The 21,923-nt window shown below is 51.9% G+C and overlaps 8 protein-coding genes across 10 annotated transcripts; 3 read left to right on the plus strand and 5 right to left on the minus strand.

Annotated features, from left to right (window-relative positions):
* Window positions 1-190: 190 nt before the first annotated feature.
* On the minus strand, window positions 191-1,698 carry TERG_02312 (uncharacterized protein; the record flags this gene model as incomplete). Its single annotated transcript, XM_047747897.1, has 4 exons — window positions 191-322; window positions 368-534; window positions 649-1,505; window positions 1,598-1,698. The coding sequence occupies 4 exons, from the start codon at window positions 1,696-1,698 to the stop codon at window positions 191-193; spliced, it is 1,257 nt and encodes a 418-aa protein (XP_047603866.1).
* An 812-nt stretch (window positions 1,699-2,510) lies between these two features.
* TERG_02313 (uncharacterized protein) lies at window positions 2,511-4,331 on the minus strand (the record flags this gene model as incomplete). Its single annotated transcript, XM_003237548.1, has 4 exons — window positions 2,511-3,068; window positions 3,120-3,439; window positions 3,492-4,174; window positions 4,249-4,331. The coding sequence occupies 4 exons, from the start codon at window positions 4,329-4,331 to the stop codon at window positions 2,511-2,513; spliced, it is 1,644 nt and encodes a 547-aa protein (XP_003237596.1).
* An 813-nt stretch (window positions 4,332-5,144) lies between these two features.
* On the minus strand, window positions 5,145-6,446 carry TERG_02314 (uncharacterized protein; the record flags this gene model as incomplete). The annotated part of the gene is made up of 1 exon (XM_003237549.1): window positions 5,145-6,446. One exon carries the CDS (start codon window positions 6,444-6,446, stop codon window positions 5,145-5,147), a length of 1,302 nt encoding a protein of 433 aa, XP_003237597.1.
* A 549-nt stretch (window positions 6,447-6,995) lies between these two features.
* Window positions 6,996-8,419, minus strand: TERG_02315 (uncharacterized protein; the record flags this gene model as incomplete). Its single annotated transcript, XM_003237550.2, has 3 exons — window positions 6,996-7,123; window positions 7,186-7,958; window positions 8,028-8,419. 3 exons carry the CDS (start codon window positions 8,417-8,419, stop codon window positions 6,996-6,998), a joined length of 1,293 nt encoding a protein of 430 aa, XP_003237598.2.
* Window positions 8,420-9,466: 1,047 nt separating this feature from the next.
* On the plus strand, window positions 9,467-11,386 carry TERG_11832 (uncharacterized protein). The gene has a single exon (XM_047750884.1). The coding sequence runs from the start codon at window positions 10,312-10,314 to the stop codon at window positions 10,783-10,785; it is 474 nt and encodes a 157-aa protein (XP_047605632.1). The 5' UTR covers window positions 9,467-10,311; the 3' UTR covers window positions 10,786-11,386.
* An 812-nt stretch (window positions 11,387-12,198) lies between these two features.
* On the plus strand, window positions 12,199-16,884 carry TERG_02317 (phosphatidylethanolamine N-methyltransferase). 3 transcript variants are annotated; one of them, XM_047747898.1, is made up of 3 exons: window positions 12,199-15,042; window positions 15,107-15,197; window positions 15,264-16,884. In XM_047747898.1, exons 1-3 carry the CDS (start codon window positions 12,470-12,472, stop codon window positions 15,330-15,332), a joined length of 2,733 nt encoding a protein of 910 aa, XP_047603867.1. In that variant the 5' UTR covers window positions 12,199-12,469; the 3' UTR covers window positions 15,333-16,884. The 3 variants fall into 3 exon arrangements, with proteins under 3 accessions (XP_047603867.1, XP_047605634.1, XP_047605633.1); XM_047749406.1 differs by having other exon boundaries at window positions 12,199-15,197; XM_047749405.1 differs by having other exon boundaries at window positions 15,107-16,884.
* A 342-nt stretch (window positions 16,885-17,226) lies between these two features.
* TERG_02318 (uncharacterized protein) lies at window positions 17,227-18,287 on the plus strand (the record flags this gene model as incomplete). Its single annotated transcript, XM_003237553.1, has 2 exons — window positions 17,227-17,368; window positions 17,422-18,287. 2 exons carry the CDS (start codon window positions 17,227-17,229, stop codon window positions 18,285-18,287), a joined length of 1,008 nt encoding a protein of 335 aa, XP_003237601.1.
* Window positions 18,288-19,048: 761 nt separating this feature from the next.
* TERG_02319 (uncharacterized protein) lies at window positions 19,049-19,747 on the minus strand (the record flags this gene model as incomplete). The annotated part of the gene is made up of 1 exon (XM_047747899.1): window positions 19,049-19,747. One exon carries the CDS (start codon window positions 19,745-19,747, stop codon window positions 19,049-19,051), a length of 699 nt encoding a protein of 232 aa, XP_047603868.1.
* Window positions 19,748-21,923: the final 2,176 nt, after the last annotated feature.

Genomic DNA, 21,923 nt, shown 5'->3' on the forward strand with positions numbered 1-21,923 from the left:
TTTTTTTTTTTTTTTTGGTGTTGACTTCCATTCAGTTTTTTTAACGATGGCATTAGACAAGCGCAGAAAGCAAAGATGCGATGCTATAGAGGGAGGCTATTGAGAAAGCCGTTTCATTTGTTATATGCTGGGAAGATGGATTGCTCAAATGGTTCCCCATTTCAATCCGATCCAATCGTGCGTTTGTGTATTAATAACTATGATTTGGCTGGAAGCAGATAGTCGTCGACTCTGGCTGTCGATAGCAGGATTTCTTCAGCCAGGCAGCATCGATGTTAGCATTTCTAGCGTGTGCATATATAGTGTAGTACATATATGTGACCTAATAATGACAAAAGCGAGTTGTCAGAAGCGGGGTTAAACGTACATCCAGATTGTCGATAGATGCATATGATCTGAATTGCTCGGGCAAAAGATCTTTCCAGTCGCTGGAGAACGTATCGACGTTCAGGACAGCCTTGGGGGTCCCGTTAGACGACTCGAGGAGGAGCTCTGCCGTCCATTGGGCTGTTATATGCTGATCGAGATTTGCCCCTATAGCCACAAAGTTAGTATCAGACTTCAAGAATCAGGGGCCGGGGAGGGGTGGGGGAAGAAAGTAAATAAACAAAATCGTATATTCAATCCGCCGGAAGGTGTCGTACGTACACTTCAGGTCCCCGTCAATGGGCGAATTATCCACCAGCCTACGCACAGTGGCGTCAAACAGCGAGCGAGGAAACGGATACTCGTCGATAACGGTGTGTTCGGCCTCTTCGATGACGGCACTCCACAGGTCCTCGACCAGGAACTGTTTGCCGAGATCGATGCCATGGAGGGTTGCACCCTCGATGATCTTCTCCCAGGCCAGGAGCTTTGCCCTGGCCGAGGGACGATGACACCCGATCGCACCAGACTCTTTGTTCTTGTGGACGAATGCGCAGATGTGTTTCCAGGCGCGCTCGCACTCGGCGCGGGAGAAGGGTATGTCTGCGAAGACCTTGGAGCGCTCATGGACGATCTCCGAGGGGGAGAGGGGGTGGTCGTCCTCCTCGGTGCGCTCGTCCATGAGGATGTCGCTCTCGTCGTAGACGGCGAGGGCGGCCAGGAGGGGCCGGAGGGCTGTCTCGGAGGAAGCCATGGCCTGGACTTCGAGCGTCGACTTGCACTGTGCTATGGCCGTGATGTCTGTCGTGGTCGTGGTCGTTGAGGTCGTGGTCGTGGTCGTCGGAGCTGTGCCTGGCTCTGGCTGGGGCCTGATCAGGAAGACGGAATTGGAGGAGTTGACCTGGCGTAGCGAGTACGTCTTTGCCGGCGTGCACAGGTTGACGAAGTCAGCTCCTGGCCGTGAGGAGGAGGCGGTCGTAGTCGTAGTCGCAGTTGTAGGTGCGGTCGTCGAAGAAGAGGTGGTCGTCGACGGCGTAGTCGTAGTCGTAGTCGTAGTCGTAGTCGTAGTCGTAGTCGTAGTCGTAGTCGTAGTCGTGGTGGAGGCTGTCGATGTGGGCGCAGATGACTTCAGGCACAGACTAGGAGGGTCAGCGTCAGCACCAGCAGCAGCCAAAGACGAGACGGCATAGACGAGCCCAACGAGACGGACGAGCCGGAGCAGGATACGCACTGTGGAGGGTGGTCTGATTCGAGCTGGTCTAGCAGTTCGGGCGGCAGCTCGAGCAGGCGGACGGGCTGTAGGGGCTGCGTCTGCGTCAGGCGAAGATCCATTACTCTGCGGCGGGCAGCAGGCAGCGCGCGACGGGGGCCCAGCGGGAGCGAAAAAGACAGCTCCAGACCGCAGCGAGGGACGCTGATGTTCGATCGATATTGTTCGTTGTATTCTCGTTGCTGGCGTCCTGGGGGGGAGGCAGATCTGTGGCAGAGAGACCGCGGATCCGGTGGCGCTGAGGAGCTCCGTTTTGGCTTCTGGCGGGGTCTCTCTTCGGGCTCTGCAGGTCCAGAGTTATTATTCAGAGGCACTTTGTAAGCATCTTATTATTAACGGCGAGTAACGGGTTGAAGCTGATGGGCTGATGCTGAGTTGGCGGAGGTTGGTAGAGTGGTCAAAGTAGGGATGAAGTTGGAGATTTGGCAGAAGTTGATATTTTGGTGGATTTTGACGCTGAAAGAAGACCTACGAGGAGGACGGATAAGAGAGTAGATATACATCAGAGAAGAAAGAAAAAGAAACGACAAATTGATATATAGCTTCGTCGGCTAAAGGACAAGCAAAACACCAGGAACGCAGGAGGAAAGCGGGAGACCGTCTAGTAAGAGGCGTGAGAAGAGGGCTCGACTCGCAGCGGTAGCATCACACTGCAGCATTGATATATGTAAATATAAAAGATGAAGAGAAAAGAAACAGAATAAACCCAGAAGCATGTCTTTTTTGGCGGAAAGGGCTGGTGGAAGAATGTCAGTCTGTGGTTGTTGAAGCAATGGATCAGGGGTCAGGGGTAGTCCAAGGATAGGGGATGGATCAACTTACAAGTCTATCATCAACGTCTAGGCATGAAAGAAAAGACTGGCTTCGGGGAGGATCATTCAGCCTTCTTCTCGCCTCTCGACGCCTCTCTGGCCTTGTCTCTGGGCTTCTGCTTGTCTGATGTCTTCTGGTCGTTGGTCCGTTGAACCTGGGCCTTGCCGTCCGGTTTAGCAGCTAATTCTTTGGCCTCGTCCTTGACCTCTTTCACATCCTTCTTGACTTCTTTCTTGCCGTCCGTCTTGTCCGTCTTGTCAGTTTTGTCGGTTTTGTCCGTCTTGTCTGAGCTGTCTGTCTTGCCGATGGACTGCTTCGAGGCCTTGTCTTTGTCCTGCTGCTGCTTCTTCTCCTTTTCCTTCAGCTGCTGCTGAGTCTTGTCCTTCTGCATGATGTCGTGTACGGCGGCGCTGTCCTTCTCAGACTCGACGCTGGAGTCCTTGAACTGCTCCTTGATCTTCTTCGCCTTCTCCTTCTTCTCCTTCTCTTCTGCCTCTCGCTGCTTGCGTTCTCGCTCCATCTCCTTCATGTGGCGCAGGTCGTCGACGCTGGGCTCGTACAGATGCCAGATCGTGTAGTGCGGCAGGCCAACGACGGAGAATTTCATGCGTTTCGACATCTATATCCCGTGAGTATGTGTATATATTGATAAACTATAGAAGATGCATACCTTTCCAAAAGCCTCTGTTTCGGCGTGCTTCTCAAAGGAAAAGGCAGGGAAATGGACTCCTGCTCGGAAGACCTTTGCCTTGGCCAGGATACTGACACCGCCGACTCCGTCGATCTCCATCTCCATGTCCGGGTCGCCAAAGGGGTCTCGCAGGTAAGCCAGATGAGGTCTCCAGGTAGCGTACTCGGCGTAACCCTCGACAATGACGGCGTCTTCATCCAGTGTATCAGCTAGAGCCAGGGCGGTCTCGGACTCCTGCCACGAGTTCAGATCGTACGGCTGCTCTCCACCCAGCCAGTCTGGCAGCGGTCTCCAGACATCTACACCTAGTTAGCAACAGTATATCTCGCTTGATCAGAGTAGAAAACGTACTAGGGACGATGACGTCCTTGTTATGCCGCATGAGGTCCTCGAGGATGGTAAACGGGGCGGTTTCAACGTCAGCGTCTCGCCAGTAGACCCAGCTATGCGTCGGCCGCAGCGTAGCACTCAGCAACCAGTTCCTCGCCTGGGCCATGAGCTTCCGTCTCGAGGCCTGGGCCGCAAAGCCGTGTCTGCTCTCGACGTCCTGGTTGACCTTCTGTCCAAAGTCCTTCTCGATGACCGAGATCTCGCCGTACGGCTGCCGCGGGTCCGGGTCGTTCTGCAGCTCCTCCAGCAGCTTCGTCAGCAGGCCCGAGGTGTCGTCCTTCGAGTCCGAGACCAGGAAGGCCAGGTCGATGAGGTGGTGAGGGTAGGTGAAGTTGCGCAGATGCGAGAAGAACATGGGCAGGTGAGGCGCCGCGTCTCGAAGGGGGGTGCACAGCAGCACTCGCTCCTCGCGCTCCCACCCCCTGGGCGTCCCCTCGACGTTCGACAGGTCGTAGTAGCGGACGGTCTCGAGCTGGAAGTCGTCTGAGGCTGCGAAGAGGCCGAGCGAGGCTGCTCCGAGCAGTGACGGGCGCCATGAAGGGAAGAGGAAGAGCAGCAGGCCGATCGAGAGCAGGCCTACGACGACGAGACGCTGCAGCAGGGCCCGCCGGCGGCGAAGAGCAGGCTGCGAGCGAGGTTGGAATCTGCGCCAGTCAGCTATCTTCTTCATCTCTCCGTCTCCGTCTCCGTCTATTCAGTGATAATCGGCGTATCCTACCTATGGGGGGAGATGGAAAAGGTACCGCTCTCCCGCTTGGGGGCAGCGGTATATCCATTGGAAAAGGCCGAATGCCTGTTCATGTCGCCGCGAGCAGCATCAGCAGCGGCAGCGCCTTGGTCGAGAGAGAGAAAGACGCCAGAAGAAGAGAAGAACAGTTGAGCAGTCGAAGCAGAAGCAGAGCAGAAGAAGAGAAGAAGAAGATGTGAAAAGACCAAGGGGCCAAAGGGGCGAAAAAGAGACGAAGATCGCAAAAGGAGTCAGCAAGCCGCAGCCCTCGAGAGTGCCAGCAGCGGCCAATACCAGGCGCTTTTAACGACCAAATATCTGGCCAGACAAGCGAGTGAGACAGATAGACGGCGTCTTCGTCTCTTCTTCTGCTCTTAATCTGCGCCTCTTCGGCTTCTTACTGGTTTTTTCGCTTTCTTCAGCTTGTTTCAGGGATCATCTTTCTTCCGCCTGCAGGTCTTGCTCAAGTACCGGCGATGTAGACAGATGTACAGACGGTGTACAGTAGACGATGGCCTGTATCTACGTATGATCTGTTACTATTATGCTCGTTGAGATATAAGCGTGGTTCATATCTGTTGCTGCGGTGTTATGCTGGATATGAAGCAAAAAGACACCGTGGCCGGCGATCTTCATGCCTCTGCCAGGATGGAGATCAACAGAGAATACGAGTGCAAAAGGCACAGCGGGTAGCCGGTGGTACGTAGTGCTCCCATAAAGTGGTAGAGATTATAGCAGTGATGTTGTAGTGGTTGAAGATGATTGATATACGGAGTGGAGGAGATACCCCTGAATGGCTACATGGCTACCCCTGAGATACTTGGAGATACCAAAGAGTTCTCTCTATTCCCTCTCACGTCTCAATGTATCATGCTACATCTGAGTGACTACCTGACAGTAGCTCCAGCAAGGCTCTTGACGGTACAGACTCCACCGGACTTGACCATCAGCCTGCCCATGGCCGGCTTCGAGCCAGCGGCCTCGCTCACCTGAGGCACCGCCGCGCTCTCAAACACCACCTCCAGCCCGTCCGTCGTCGTGAAGCCCGGCTGGAAGGTCTCCCACATCTTCTTCTTCGGGTTCAGCTGCTTCTCCGGCTCCGCTTCGTCCCAGCCGTCAAAGTACACTCGCTCACCTGCCTCTGCACCCGCGGGGGGGTTGACCAGCTCGACGGGGCCAGCATGCGAGTCGTCGTTGCGTGGTGAAGCTGCCAGCACCATGGCCGCAGACTTGATCCCTCGCATCGTCACCGGCTTCAGGTTGCAGACCGTCACCACTTTGCGGCCCTGCATCTCCTCCAGGGGAACCAGCCCGTTCAGGCCAGAGCAGACGGTTCGGACAGTCAGCCCGGTTTCTTCGTCGAGCTGCGTGTTGTCGCTGCCGGGAGCGTCTCCGCAGGCTATCGTCGACACATACAACGAGTCTGCGTTGGGGTGGTTGATGGCTCGTAGAATATGGCCGACGCGCAGGTCGATGACGCAGGGCGACATGGGTGCTGCCGGCGCAGGGACGGGCTTCTGTCGAGGCTGCTTCTCCTTCTTCTCCTTCTTTGCCTTCTTCTCTCCTGCTGCTTCCCCTGCAGCTGTAGCGGCGGCAGCACCATCTTCCCCCTTAGTAGCAGCATCTTCCGGCTTCCCCTTTCCAACCACAACAGTAGTCTCGGCCTTCTTCTTAGCCTTCTTGTCGTCCTTGGGCACCACAATCACATTATCCAGGTCAATAGCAACCTTCTCCTCGGCCGGTATCTCCAGCCCAAACAGCTCTGCGTTCTGCACAAAGTCCACATGCCGCACTATATGATGGTACCCGTCCTCCCCCGTCCGCTGCTCAGCCGTCCACTTCTCCACCACGGGAGCCAGAGCAGCATACAGCGCCACGTCCAGCACAGACGGCTTCACGCCCAGCATCGTAGTCCGCATAGCCAGGTGTCCGTTCAGCTTCTTCAGCTGCTCTCCCAGCCCTAGTTTCTCAGCATCTGCCCCCTCCTTCAAGCTATCTGACAGCTTGCTGACCTCGCCCAGCCATGACTCGATCTCTGCTCGCTCGGCGTCAGAGTACAGCACCGTCGGGAAGATGAGAGGCGTGAGGGTGTGCAGGTTGACCTCCGTGGCCTGCAGCGGGACGGCCTGCGGGTATGAGCGGTGCAGCAGCGAGAGCAGCGAGGCCGTCGGTGTCGATGCCGTCGCCATGCTGGCTGTCCTGTTCGCCTGGCCTCCTAGAATGCCTCTTGACCTGCTTCTCCCCGCTGCCGGTGCGGGTGAAGCTGCTCGGGTGACTGCTGTGACTGTTGCTGAGAGCGCTCGTCGCGGGGTTGAGGCCCGGAGAAGCGACGGGATCAGGCCTGGGGGCGGCAGCTTGACGGATGGCACTCTCAAACTGAGTGCACTGCAGAGACAAGCTGTCTTCGTCTCTTCGTCTCTTCTTCGTCTATTTTCTTGTCTTTAATTCGCTTCGTCCGTTCAATTCGTCGTCTTTTTTCGTCTTTTTTCCTGTTGATTTTTAGAAAACTTTTTGTGTCGAGGGGTTGCTTAGTAAGCGGTAGCAGTGGAAGTAGCATAAAGGGATATTGATAGACATTGATAGACATTGATATAGGGATATATAGAAGTGGAATAGGATTAGGAGTAGTTATTAGAATTATGTACGGTCATGACGCAGTCGATATAATACATGACTGAACTAGCTACAAGAAGAAAGAGTCCGTCTATCATCAAGGAGGAAAATGGTCAAGAGAGGCATCAGGCATGCGGAGCGAGAGAGATGGAGGGACCTCGCTGGTCGAAGACGACGAAGAGAGCCTTGAAGAAGACGTCTCCCAAGATCTGGATGCCGCCGGCGTTGTTGGACTGCAGGCCGCCATAGCATGCTACTCAAGTTAGTAAGTGGACAACAGATGTAAAAAGGACGTAAATGAAAAGGGGGTCATACTCTCAACGCCGTCAGGACCAGGGCCGTAGCTCTGGAAAGTGAGCAGCGAGCTCGGGATAATAGCCATATGGTCTTTTCCCACTGCAAGGAAGAGAGAGGGCATGGGCGAGTTGCATGGATATACCCATCCCGCAAACCGAGTGGGATCGTACCGCGCTCCGGGTACCTGTGCATAGTACGCCTTAACAATCTCCTGGTCCAGGACAAGCAGCGTGGTACCCGTATCCAGGATCGCTGTGCCGGTCCCGTTCTGAATCGTCTGGATCTTATCCAGCTGGCCCACCGAGTATAAGCTGCACGGGATCTCCCAGAAGCCATTTTCGTTGATAACGGGCACCTTGATCAGATCGCCGTGGTACTTGGATTTGTCGATAGCACCAAACTCGTATGAGCCCATCTTGCCATGTCGAAGCTGGGCGGTGAAGACAGGCTCGTCCAAATCCTCGGCCAAGTTCTCGAAGAAAGTCTTCTGCTTGACGGGGCGGATGGTGTTGAGCTTGGTCATGGCCAGACCGACGAGGCCGTCGGAGGTCTTGTCCTCTGCAAGTGAGGCTGCAACTTTGCTGGGCAGCCCGATGGCTTGGTTGAGGACTGTGGCGCCGCCAATGTCCATCACATCCGAGTAGACCGGGCCCGAAGCGTGGGTTTTGTCGCCGTACTTGATGTCAAAGGTCTGGTCGATCAGCTTGGATGCTGTCTTGGACTTGGACGGGTCATATAGATGGTGGTTCTTCTTTGCCTCTTCATCGGTCATTTGCGTGTTCATCACCCATCTAGATTCGCCGTTAGTGATATGTCGGATGTGATATTGATGTTGTCGACATATCAGAAAAAGCACTTACGTGTCTGACGAGCCAGTATCAAAGTTCATGATAAATGGCTGTCCTCCAATGGTCACTGGGGAGAGAAACTGAATATCATGGTTCGTAGGATTGTTCACGACCTCGCCTTTCTCGCCTTGACTCTCGACGCCCTCCTTGCCGCTGCCTGCAGTAGCCTTCGAGTTGCCAGGGAACTTGCTGATGGGCTGTGGCTGGTAGCCCTCCATCTCATGCGTCGTCGGGATGCCATATTTGGCGTACGCTCTCTGCAGGTCTGTTGGTCCATCGCGAGAGTACTCTGTTTCTCCCCGTCGCGCAAGATGTACCTTGAAGCTGCCGGTCTTCTTTCTAGGCGTGGGCTTGCTGAGTGCAAGAGGCAGCAGGGCAGCTACCAGGAGGGTTGATATATGCATCTTCATGGCTTTTTCTTTTGGTAGCAAAGGGAACTAGAAAAAAAGAGAGAAATGGCCAGAAAAAGAGAAGCAAAGAGAGATGCAGATGCAGAAGTAAAGAAAAGGAAGAACTTTTTAACTGTCCGGCACAGTGAATAGAAGTAAACAAAAAGATGTATGAATCAAAGAGGTCAACAATTGATGTATATGAGGACAATAACAGAGAGACAGCCCGCTGCGGCCGGGCAACCACCGAGTGAAGGAAGTCCTAGGCCTGGCACCAGTCTATTCAAGATAGTCGGAGGTATGTACCTTGTATTTTGATGGACCGGCCAGCAAGAGGGACAAAAAGACCAATATGGTAAATCTACTGCTCAGCAGCGATGCATTGATATAGACAAGAAACAAAAAAAAAAAGCGAGAGAAAGGGGAGAGTGAAAGAGAGAGAAAGCGAGAGAGAGAGTTAAAGACAGTCACAGACAGACAGGAGATGTAACCAGAACCAGGTCCATCCCTGAGCGGCCATATCTGTATCTTTTATAAAATCTCTCCGCAGAGAAAAAAAAAAAGAAAAGAAGAAAGAACAAGCGCATAAACTCGACTTCGATCCAAGTGTCAAACAGCCTTAAGCTTAGTCTGCCCCTTTCCTGCCTTGGGAGCCCAGGCAGCAAAGAGGACAAGATGCAGATAGAATGCAGATGCAGGCAAAAAGACGCAAGGAAAAAGGCGCCCTTCTCCTGGTCCGAAAAGTCTGTCTGACTGCCGAAGTCCCACAGGGCGGCATGCTGGCGAGAGTAAAGTGTCGGCTCTTCCGTCGCCCATTGGGTCTTGTGCGAGGCCTGGGGCGCCAGAGCCAGGTCGCAGGCGAGAGGTATGAAACGCTGAAGGGTGGATGAGAGACAGCCAACAACGCAGGAAGTCAATATCAAAGGGGAAAGAGAAAGACGAACAGCCGCCGGCCAAGGGCGAGAGATGAAACCAGCCCCGGAGGCGAGAGTCGAAAGGACTGGAACTTGGCGCGGAGAAGGGCGCTGATTCGGCAGATGGAAAGCAGTGAAACGCACCCTTGATTGGGGGAGGAGATGTTTCTTTTTTTATCAGCCAGCTAGTCGACTAGTCAAGACTAATCAACTAGCTAGTGAATTGCTTGGTTGCGGTTTATGTTGTGTGAGTTTGTTGACTCTGGAAGTCTGCAGCGGGAGATGCTCAAAGGCTGCGGTGGACGGGAGATATTCATTCGACCCCTTGCAGCTCTGGCTTGTCCGGCGGCTAGATGTAGATATAAATAGTCGAGCAGTCGAGGATCGTGGTCGATACAACGGACGATAAGAGTAGTAATAAAAAACCTGGAGAATCCGTGTGCGGACTTCGGTACTCTGGCTAACAGAGCCTTGGATGCGTGATTATGGGTGGTGACTAGGGGGGTTACTCAGAGCACATCTTGGTCACCCAGGAGCCTGCCAACCTGTCTGACAACCGACTTCAAGGCCAGCGTCGCGGGACTGTCCGGAAAGCTGTCAATGAAGCTCTCACCAAAGTCGCAGGCCATGCCTACTCGCGGGTCGAGCGGTATCGAGCCCAGGAACTGGATGTCCAGGTCTGCCGCCAGCTGTCTGCCTCCGCCAGTCGTCGCCTTGAAGATGTCAGACTGATGCTTGCAGCTCGGACAGACGAAGCCTGACATGTTCTCTACCAATCCGAGGATGCGTATACCAGCCTTGCGACAAAAGTCGACCTCCTTGCGGACGTCGAGCAGTGACACCTCCTGCGGCGTTGTAACCAACACCGCTCCGTCAACGCCAGACTCCTTCAGCAGCGAATTAACAGAAAGGTGCTCGTCCGAGGTGCCCGGCGGGGTGTCGACAATCAGGTAGTCCATCTCCCCCCATTCGACATCCTTGAGGAACTGCTTGATGAGTCCGTTCTTCTTGGGGCCGCGCCAGATGACGGCGTCGTCGCGGTTGGGCAGCATAAACTGGATGCTCATGACGGCCAAATTGTCCGACACCCAGACCGGGTTCCAGCCGTCTGCGCTGACGTGGATTGTCTCTGCCTCGACGTCCATCATCTTGGGGATGGAAGGCCCGCAGATGTCGGCGTCCATGATGCCCACAGTCGACTGCGGGTTCGAGGCGAATGCGTGTGCCAGCAGGGCCGAAAAGGTCGACTTGCCCACTCCTCCCTTGCCCGAGAGCACGAGGATCTTGTGTCTAATCGATGCCAGCCGTGCAGTGATGAGTGGGATGTCCGGGTCGGGCCCTTTGGGGGTGGAAGCACATATCGCCTGGTTCGGACACCCTGCGCAGGCGTCTCCCTTTCCGGCCTGTGACGACGTTGGTCCCGGGCAGTGTTCTATCCTGTTAGTCGCCTTCTCCTTGCCTATATAACTATGCAAGAGTGTCCAGATGATCAAACCTACCTGGCTCCGGCGCAACAAGATCTGGGGCCTCCGCCATCTTTCTTTGCCGCCCTTTTTTTTTTTCTTCCTGTTCCCCGAGCTAATCCCTCTTCCTCTTGGCTTCTTCCGTGCGTGAGTATCCTTATTCCGCGTGCTACCAAGTCAGAACTGCTGCTGCTGTCCGACTTTTCAGCGTCCTGTCTCTCTCTCTCCGTCTGTCTTTTAAGCTGATAAAAAAGATCTCAAAGATTGATAATCAAAATCCCTTATCGTGTATGGTAACGTATTGTAAGATTGTCCGTAGCATGTGATTATCCACGCCGCTTTCTGCCTGTAACTTTGGTATTAGCCGTTACCCCCACTATACATCAACAACAACATCCGCCGCAGCAGCAAAAAGACGAAGCAAACGACAGCGAAAAGTGACGAAAACAAGAGACGGCAGGGGAAAGAAAGCTGCTGGACGTTGCAGAGGGAGACCGTGTAGATGGCATACGTGAGATTAAACTAGCCTGATCGTCTCCGGGGTCGATCCTGGCGGGCTACCAAGTATCCCTTTGTACCGAGTACTTTCTACCACCCGCGGCCGCTGGCTATTCAGTATTATCCTGCTTTCCTGGCCGTCAAAGGCGAAGAGGAGAATCCCTCTGGCGGCCCGCGATCACCGCAACAACCGCATCAACCGCACCGTCCAAGGGCCGTCGAAAGTCAAAGAACCCGCCCTGCGCAGACGATCAGAGGGCACCCTCGCCCGCCGTCGTTGGTGGAGAGGAGGTGTCTCTACCTCTTCCGATACCTGTTTTGACGTCCCTGATCCCGTATTTATGCATGCACATGTAGGCCGGGATGCCTCTCATGCACCCGCAGGCATCATCCCGACGTTGATGTTGATATTTCGCGGTCTCCGCAGCTGTTTAGTTCGTAGCAATTTAGTTTGAAAGCGCAGCAAAGGCGCCGCCGACGTTGATTGACATCATCGAGCAGGCCGACGGGAAAAGCAAAACCCACAGAGGAGAAAAAGGCCGCTCCATCCAACCCTCAACTGTTATTATTATAATAGAAGGCAGGGTAGTTTTTGACAATTGATATAGCCCCGGGTTGCGCCTCTTCGCCGTCTCGCTTCTCCTTCCGAGGGACTTTTTTTAGGCCAAGAAGTCGTTTTTTCTGCAGGTCTCGTGTGCCTTTTTGGAAGATTCTCTACAACTCCCGCCATATCGCCGCATCACAGAGACAGCCAGCGCGAGTCCATAAGTGATAGCAGACCTGCCAATTCAACTTGGCCAGCATCGTATTGGACGATTCAACTCTTCGGCGGTCGGGAGAGTTGGCTGGTTGGAAGACTACGCCGTCGCTGGGCGGCCATTGTTGACATATATATCTACGGCTACCACGACGCCACCATGGCAAGACTATCCGGAGTCGAGCGGCCAGACGACAGTGGACTGCGAGAGAGAAAGGCCAAGGCGGTAGAAGAGCCCGTCAAGCAGTCTGTTGAGAGTGCGGATGGCGCTGCTGCTGCCCAGGCAGGGAAGAAGACCATCGGCAGGACGCCAGACGGCACTGGTAGGTGGCCAACCGGCATCTCTGCACCATTATCATACAATTACACCTGATATTTTCTTTGAATACAGGCTGACAAGACTGCAGCATTCACCGTTCCACATACTCGGGACATGGTCTCGCAGTTGTTGTCGCCCTCGGAGCCCAAGAACCTGTCAGACATCCTGGTGCTGTCCATCATCGGCCTGCACATCGTCCTGCTCTACCTGCTGCCATCCTTCCTGCGCATCCCCGTATTTGCCGTCCTCTTCCTCGCATGGCGTGCTGCGTACAATATCGGCATTGGATGGCTTCTCCACATGCAGTCAAACCACTCTACGATGGTGCTCTGGGCCCGCCAGACAAAGATATTCGTGAATCCGGCCACTGGAGACAACCCGCACCCCAAGCTATACAGCTTCATCAAACGCGAGCTGGAGACCAAGATACCCGAAGACTACTCCTTTGAAGATGCGCCCATAGAGTACAATACCTGGCTGGTCTTTAGACGGGTTGTCGACCTCATCCTCATGTGTGATTTTACTTCCTACTGCCTCTTTGCGATTGCATGTGGCTCCCGGCCTGCAGAGGAGAACTTTTTGATGCTCATTCTTCGTTGGGTTGTTGGATTGGGCCTTGTACTGTTCAATCTCTGGGTCAAACTTGATGCGCATCGTGTCGTCAAGGATTTCGCCTGGTACTGGGGTGATTTCTTCTATCTTGTTGATCAGGAGTTGACCTTTGACGGCGTCTTCGAGATGGCTCCCCATCCCATGTACTCGGTTGGATATGCTGGTTACTACGGAATCTCCCTCATGGCTGCCAGCTACAAGGTGCTCTTCATCTCGATTCTCGCCCACGCAGCCCAGTTTGCCTTCCTTGTCCTGGTTGAGAACCCGCATATTGAAAAGACCTACAATGCGCCGCCACCAAGAAAGAGAACCATTGAATCTCATGCTGGACTCGCCGGGGAGGAGAAATCCAGTCGCAGACCATCTGACAGCAGTGAAATGGTTCCCCTTCCATCTCCGGTTGCCCTGCCTTCTTCAACTCATAATCTCGTCGGTGTCAAGAACCTCGATCTCCACCGTATCACTGATTCTTCCATCATCCTGATCCAGGTTCTCTTCTTTGCGCTTACCATGCTTACCCCATCCACTCCCATATATCAGTTCTTTTTCGTCTTGAACGCTGCCATCTGGCGACTCTGGTACTCCGTTGGCATCGGTTACATCCTCAACTGCCAATCCCACCGTCGAGAATGGACCAGACACTTTGTCAAGTTTGGAGAAACCAAGGAGGAAGCCTGGAACCAGTGGAAAGGAACATACCATCTTAGCATGACCCTCTGCTACGCCAGTTTCATCGCCGCCGCCTGGAAGATGTACACTCTCCCGGAAAACTGGGGATACGGTCTTGCCATCCTCAAACACGTCCTTGGTGCCGGCCTGATCGCACTCCAGATATGGACCTCTGTCAGCATCTACGACTCCCTGGGTGAATTTGGCTGGTTCTTCGGTGACTTCTTCTTCGACGAGGCACCCAAGTTGACATACAGCGGTATCTACCGCTTCCTCAACAACCCGGAACGTGTCCTTGGTCTCGCGGGTGTCTGGGGCGCTGCACTCATTACCAGCAGCCGGGCCATGATCTTCCTCGCTCTGCTCAGCCATACCCTCGGAATCGCATTCATCCAACTCGTCGAACGCCCACACATGCAGAAGCTATACGGCCGTGGACTCCGACAGGATGCTGGCTTGGTACGCAGCATCAAACGCTCGCTTCCCCCCTCTTTCAAACAATTACACGGCAGCGTCGATCGGATCCTGGACGAATCAATTGAATTCATCGAGGAAGTCCTCGACACTGCACGACCAAAGCTCGCTGCCGGCGTCACCACCTTCGTCAAGGATACCAGTGAGCTATTCCACAAGTACCCTGCTCGGATCACCATCACCCGTATCGAACCCGATCTTGCCGGCTACAACATGAACGACTACTCCATCAACATCGACACATCCGACTGCATCACCATCCGAGATGGCGCGGAAGACAAATCTGAAGTGCTCGTCTTCGAATACGGTTCCCCAATTAAAGTTAACTGGACTGCACCATTGAACCATAGCAAGAGGGACTGGGTAGGCCTGTACATGATTGGCCAAAACCCGTCTCGTGAAGTCACCAATGTTTCCTCCTGGGGTCGATGGGTAGCTACCAACCATGGCTCTTTTGACTCGGTACTTAGCGAAAAGGGCTTAATAGCAAGTGATATCGTCGTTTCAAAACCCGGCGCATCCAACGCCAGCAAGAAACCATCCGCCAAGTCAGGTTCGGGTAAAAAGTCCTCCGCCTCCTCTCACGAAGTAGCTTCTGGCCAAATGGTTTTCTCTGGAGACAAGCTATGGTGGACCCAAGGCGTGTTTGAGTTTCGATACCATCATAACGGGAAACACAATGTCATGGCTACCTCACGACCATTCGAGATCCATATACCCAAGTTTGACGACGGACAAATTCCATCTCACGTCGCTGGCAATGGCAACGGTTTCATGACCACGGCAATCGAACAGGCCCTTCTACCCATTGTACAGAACTGCTTTGATAGAGATCCAGAGATCTCGCCGCAAACTGCCGAGGAACCCTTTGGATGTGAGACCGAGGGTGATCTCAAGTACGCAAAGAGGGTTGTGTATGCTGTTCATCAGATGTATGTTCCAGTCAACTTGCTTACTACTAGGTTTTTCATTGCAATTGCTAACTTGACACGCTAGGTTTGGAATTGAATTCGCTACTGAAGTCGTTCGCGCCGATGGCAACGTGCAGAACCTCGCATGGAGGATATGCAATGCAAAGAAAGTATTGGTACGTTATCAAACCACCTTTTCCCGCGCTTATCTGTCGAATAGCATCGGCTGATGACCTCTTTAGGCACCGTATAGCATGCGAAAATCAAATGGCGCCAGCACACCAACTGGTGAATCCGAAGAAATGAAATAGACACCCCAGCAAAAAAGATACAGTATACCAAGTTCCTTATCCCTCTCTGGAATCCTTATCCCTCATTACCCGGGTTGTTGTCCGTGTCTATGACTTCATTGCTTGTCTAGGCTAAACCCTCCCACCCCCAATACTACATATATCATTACACTAAACTACATTACACTGCATGCTTTGGGCTTGTTTCATAGAGCAATTGAATCCATATATACCTATTCCTTGCATACACGCTCCCTCTACCCCATGCACTCTGCACTATGAACATTCATATCCCCTTGCTCTTCATGGCGTATGATTCTTCATCGTTATTATCATGCATTTTACGAGAATAAGACGGAAAACAAAAAAAAGAAAGGAGAGGAGAAGAGAGATGAGATCGGGCGTTTTATGAGACAATGTTAGAGTAGCTTGGATGAATCTTAATATATCCGGGTTTCTTTTAATTTGTTCTCGTAGTACCTTTGACCTAGTCTCCGTAGGAATATAGACAAGACATATATGCGCACGCCCATGGATAGACACTACGACACTACTAAGAAAGGACTTGATAAGAAAAGAATGGATTCATTCATATAATATATTCAAAATTACGCTAGATACGAGATGAATCTACAACTTACACCTTCAAACAGTCAGTAACATTCTTGACTGGTAGTAAGCTGCATCTCACAAACATATACAGGGCAATGTGAGTAAGTCAGGTAAGCCGTTTTAAATCATCCCCTTCCCCCATCCAGACCACCGCCCAATCAACACTCCAAAACGAAATGATGGAAGAACAGTAGTCCAGATAGGACTTTGACACTCAGTAACCAGACTATAGTTCGAAGATAGATGTCCTTGCCTTCCTCCACAACCAATCATCCCCATCCGCTTTGAAAGAAGACAGGTCCGGTATCAGGGAGGGGAGAAGACCTTCAAATCAAGCCGGGAAACATCGATGTCAAATGGAGGTTACCCTTTCGGGATCTTGGAATGGATTGACTTGGTATCATCATGAAGGAATGTGTTGGATATGTTTGGCAGGACGAAGTAGTATGGGAGGCAAAATCCGCTTTTAACTCACATTTTATGCAATCCGATGGGTCGGGAGGCTTGATATTGGTATGATTTCAAATCGAACGGCAAAACATATCTACAAGAGCTATCCACTTGGACATGTTAGTCAATATGCATCTTGATAAGTGGTTCCAGGAATGACAAGTCCAAAAGTTGTGAATGTGATCAGGAAGTTTGGTAAGATTTTGTTATCTTCAATGATATTGCAGAAGCAGAACTGAAAAAATGATTCTCATCATGAGGGATTTTGGCGCGGTAAAGTCGGTTGTAGGGTAGTTTCTTACCTCCACTGTTCAATTGGCTTGTCCTGCCACCCAATTGATCCGCCGCGAAGCAATTTCGCAGTTACCTATTCTCGTCTATCAGCAAGAAGGCCCTCCCACGATGTGATACGAGTCAAAAGAGAAGAAAGAAGAATTCAGATGGTAGTGCATGTTCTGTAAGGCTCATTGTGAATCGCCGAAAGAACTTTTGAAAATATGCATCATAAAATGGAATTGAAGAGGGAAAAGCAGTCATATCCTTACCTGATAGTTTGCAGGGCCACGCTCGACTCAGCTCAACTCGAAGCCCCCAAAGCATCATCAACTCTGGCCGTCTCCATCGTGGCGAGCGAGCGTGGTCCGTCTGTTGTTTGTGAAGAAAATATGGAACAGAAAGAGTTTTAAATTGTTGAGGTCGCTTTTTGAGTGCAGAAAATGACCGGGAAAATTTCGGCCCGATGCGTCCACTTTCGGAAAACATCCCGTCAATGACCTCGCGATAAAGACGGAGGTGAAAGACGATAAAAGATACAAAAAGACAGCATTGAGCAGAGAAAGTGACTGTCGGTGGGATGGCGGATAGAAGGAGGATCAATGGCCCAGCAGGAGCTACGAGAGCACCAGTGTTCGTCTCCTGCGCAGCCGGGAAGGACAAGTCGGCGGCCTTTGAGCGGCCGACTCGTACAAGAGACGCCAGAGAGCTCAGAAAGATCTGTAAGTTGCTGATGATTCGAGCTGGAAGCGGTTCATGGTGCTGATGTATCTAGATTTGAAAACGGGAGTTATACCATCGGCGTCTGGTTCAGCGTATTTCGAGCTTCACCCATCCAATTCCAGTCCCGGCGGCTCTCTTATCCCGCCATCTTCGTCTCTAAAACTGATATGCTCTGTCAATGGACCAAAACCACTCTCTCGATCGACCCCCTTTTCTCCAAACCTTCTCCTATCAGCCCATGTCAAATTCGCTCCCTTTGCCAATCGACGGCGGAGAGCTCACGTTCGCGACACGAACGAGAGAGATCTGGGGGTTCACCTTGAAAATGCCCTTCGTGGAGCTATCATCGGCGATCGATGGCCCAAAAGCGGGCTAGATATCACAATCATGATCTTAGAGGGGGAAGATGATCGCTGGTGGGGTGACATGTCAACTGCAGAGACCTTGACGGGATCTGATGGCTGGGGCATGATGAATGTCCTTGCGCACTGTGTCACTGTGGCTTCTGCAGCTATTGCAGACGCGAGAATCGATTGCTTAGACCTTGTTGCGGGGGGTGTTGCGGCTGTGGTTGACACTTGCAGCACGGGCGAGGGGGCTACAACATCTACCAAAACGGTGGTGCTTGACCCAGACCCTTCAGAACATCTTAATATATCCTCATCCTGTGTTGTGGGCTACATGCCATCTCTGGACGAGATCACGGAATTATGGCTGAAAGGGGATATGCCTGGTGCGAGCTCCAATGGCACTTACGATTCTCCTAATCATGATGCTCTAATGGATGGAGCCATTGCCGCAGCGAAGGCGTGTCACTCTGTTCTTATTGAGGCTGTCAAAGAGTCTGCCGTGAAGGCCATCAGTCACACAGCGAACAATAATAAACACCACGATAACAGCAGTGAGATGGAAATATAATATAAGAAGTCCCTCCAAAATTAACATCTTAACCCTAAATGTGGGTAGCCAATTTAGGACGAAAGGAGACGACGCATTCTCCCGGCAATTTGACGCGAAAAGGGTAACATCTCGCAGAAAAACCGATTAGGCACCAATATCTCGAGTATTATGTACTACGTAGTAGTGGCCCTTATCGAGTGTTAAAACCAGCCCCCACCATCGCTTACGGCCTTCTCGCTCTCAGTCTGTGCTATCCTTCTTGGATGATTGCCACACCCGCCACTGCGCTGCCTCCCCCGCTGTTCCACATATTGATATTCTGTGGCGCAATGTCGGCGCACCGTTGGAGGTTATCATCGCCACCACAATTAATTAGATGATCTCGACCATATCCGGCCAACAGCGTTTTTGTACGGAATATATGAAATGATACCGAATGACAACAGGATGTACATCAAATCCATCCAAGATTGGGATGACTTGTAAGCATACCGATTATAGCTGTGGTTACTGGATATAATGGTGAAAAAAAAATAAAATGAAAGAAGAAAAAATTAATATCCGCAAAATCGCCATCTTGTTTTCTCCATTTAAATAATCTGTTTTCCAGCTATTAATTGTCTAGGGAAACAGAATAATCACGCCTGAGAGAGAGACATCATGGCTTATTATCACGAAGACTATATCTAGAGCATCAAATTCCTGGACTTTCTTTACTGTCTCCATGGCCGCGTTGCGGTCTGGAAAGAGAAATCCGTGGGAAACCTCGAATATTGATTCTATAGGGCATCTTGCACGAGCATGCTCTCTAACCAAGGCTCTATGATCAGTTGGCCAACTTCACCTTGTTTAACTGAAACTGGCAGAGGCAGATATGATGATGACCGAAGTACGCCCGGATGATGGCAAGCGTCAGCGCCCATGATAATGAGCGAATGAGGGTCAGCTGTGGCACGTGCAAGTGCACATAGATGTCCTTGAGCGTGGCCAGGCGCATCAAGCAAATAGAAGGATCCATTGTCAAAGTAATCCATGGCTCTAAATCGGCCAATACTCGGGCAATTGTCAAAGGATATCTCTCGAACCACTCTTCCAGCTGTATCACTCTCCAAGACAAACGAGTCTGGGTTCTGCGGCCAGCCTGAGAGAACTATGTCTCTGGCTCCAGGTCCTACTATGAGCTCCGTGGTAGGTGGAAAGAGAGACATGTCACCAATATGGTCGAAGTGTTTACGTGACCATATCACTGCCTGTATGTCCCCGCGCCGGAGATTAAGGCCACCGGCATCGGGCTCGATAGTCGAGGCTACATCTGAGCCTATTGTGATAACCGTTGTTTCTTCAATAACTGAAACAACCTTTGGAGCATAGTTCCGCCAGTCGGTACGGATACCGAGATCAAATACGACGCCCTGGGTACCGCTGGATACGAGGAAACAGTATATTGGTCCGTGGAAACCGGTGAACCCCTGGATCATTGGCTCCCAGAACGGCTCTGGGTTCAAGTGGACAAGAGTGTTGCTGGTGTCGATTCAACCGTTAACTGGGTGACTGGTAGTGGGGGGAGGTTTGTGGACATACGTATCGATAACCCTCACATTTACCGTGGACGATGATATCGGTATATCTACGTCTGGTGTGGGGATAGCTGTTCCAAGCTCTTTACTTTCGTCTCGTTATTCCTTTGACTGTATCCGTAGACCTGAAATTGTCAACTTATGTTTTCAATTCCATCAATCAGGGTATAAAATGTACGATGGGGGTGTATAACCCTGCCTACGCGCATCCCTTCTGCAACGGTAGCATGGGCCTGCAAAAAGCTTCAGCATGTGCCATCCACCATGAAGTACGGAGTAGTTAGAGATGCTAACATATGACTAGCTGAATATTGGTGTCACCACTGAGTTATTCGTTCATTGGCATGAGCTTTCGAACTCACTTGCCACTAGCCAGGTGCTGGAGACTTATAGCGTTACTGGCCAGCCTCTTCGGATGCCAAATAGCAAATGGTACCGTGGAGTCCGATCTAGGTGGCCTAACAGATCTGGCTTTTTGGCATAAAGACCAGCCTGGAGCGGCTAATACGGGATCTATACAAAATATATGCGAACCGTGGGTTAGTTAACTACCGGGGATACGGCACTGGAATCAGCCGGATGTGAGGAACCGAAGAGTTCTGCCAGAGTTGACTTCTTTAGAGAGGCACTGTTGGTTTCACAGCGTCTATATAAATAGATAATAATCCTGGGCTCTGGTGGTGACATGCAACCATGGCTATGTTGGACAGCAGCCAGGGGCCCGTAATGGCAACACTCGTGACGGGAGGCAGCTGACGGCTTGCCCAGCGGCCTACGTCAACCTCATTATATCCACCTCACAGCCAACGGCTTATCAGCAGGCTGTCACTCGAAAGAAGGGCATCTAAGGGTCGTCAAGGTCCTTAGTCCGCGTAGTTCTATCAAGCCCAAGTCCCCCCCCCCCCAGCTAGCTCGTTGGTTTATCGGCGGGATAATTCGATGATCAGAGATAACGCCAAATCCCGTCCCATGATCGTCTAGACAGACAGCGCGTCTATATAAAGCAAACGAACGACCTTAGGTTTATTCTTAGTTCAATAGTCGATCTATTGAAATGTAGTCCAATATTTGCCGTGTAGATCGAGGCTTAAGTTTGTACCATAAAAATTCCAGAAACGGAAGCTTACGTGATACGGCTCGATGTAGTGACTTCAACCTCGACCTCAACCTGAGATTCACCTGCAACATCGTCAGCTTGCATCTTGATATCAGGTACGAAGGCCAAAAGTGTGACTGCTAGGGAGTATCCCTCCCCCAGGCAGAGATAGACTGCTCAAGGATTGACGCCATCCTGGCTTTCTCAAGGATTTGGGCAAAGGGCAATGGCAAGATCGATTTGTGGGCTGATGTGGCTGAAACTGCATCTTCCCACGTCTAAATCGTAACCCAGGCGAGAAGAAGCAAAGCACAAGGGGAATCCATGCCAGGAATTTGCCATTCTCTAATTCCTATGCTGTTGTTTATCGAAGGGCTCTGGACGGCATTCAACCAAGGGCGCCTCCAAGGCGTGAAGGGGCCTTTTGTACGGGATAGAAGGGCGGATCTTGCAAGGCAATGGCTGTAATCCTGGATCTTAGGTCCCCAGGTAGCTTAAACCGATCAATCGTGTCCACTTGCACCTGCCATTGTGCCAGCGTATGGTCGCGATCCCGACGCCTCTCACACTGTACGAGAGGGAAAGACATCACACCACCAACTAGGGAGACCCTTGTTGGCCGAAGGCTGAGCTTGGCTCATGGTCCGTCCCGGCCGGGGATTTCTTAGTCGAATGCATAGGCCCTAAGAATAAGTTTCACATTTCCTGAATTCAAGGCGTGTCCTCAGTATGGGGTACTTTTAGGAGGCGGCCGAATTAATTCCAGGTGCTGGCGTAGGAAGCATGCATCTTGGTACAGCGGAATATACGCAGCTTGCTTTAACGTCCCCCCCTCTCTCTCACTGGGAGAGCGGCTCGTTAAAGCAGCCAAGGCACTAATCTTGAAGTGTTCCTCGCGATCGTCCTGATCAATGCCCTGGGATGGAATATACTAACGCTTCTGTGGAGCCGGCTCAATTGGTGTATTTCCCCACCCGAAGC

Source organism: Trichophyton rubrum (assembly GCF_000151425.1).
Source record: "Trichophyton rubrum CBS 118892 genomic scaffold supercont2.2, whole genome shotgun sequence".
In the NCBI taxonomy this organism is placed as follows: Eukaryota; Fungi; Ascomycota; class Eurotiomycetes; order Onygenales; family Arthrodermataceae; genus Trichophyton; species Trichophyton rubrum.

Excerpts from the sequence above, each read along its gene's own strand:
- TERG_11832 (XM_047750884.1), top strand. The coding sequence starts at position 10,312 with ATGAGTCCGTTCTTCTTGGGGCCGCGCCAGATGACGGCGTCGTCGCGG.
- TERG_02317 (XM_047747898.1), top strand. The coding sequence starts at position 12,470 with ATGGTCTCGCAGTTGTTGTCGCCCTCGGAGCCCAAGAACCTGTCAGAC. Across the intron at positions 15,043-15,106 it reads GTGTATGCTGTTCATCAGAT|GTTTGGAATTGAATTCGCTA; the intron begins GTATGTTCCAGT and ends TTGACACGCTAG. Across the intron at positions 15,198-15,263 it reads GCAATGCAAAGAAAGTATTG|GCACCGTATAGCATGCGAAA; the intron begins GTACGTTATCAA and ends TGACCTCTTTAG.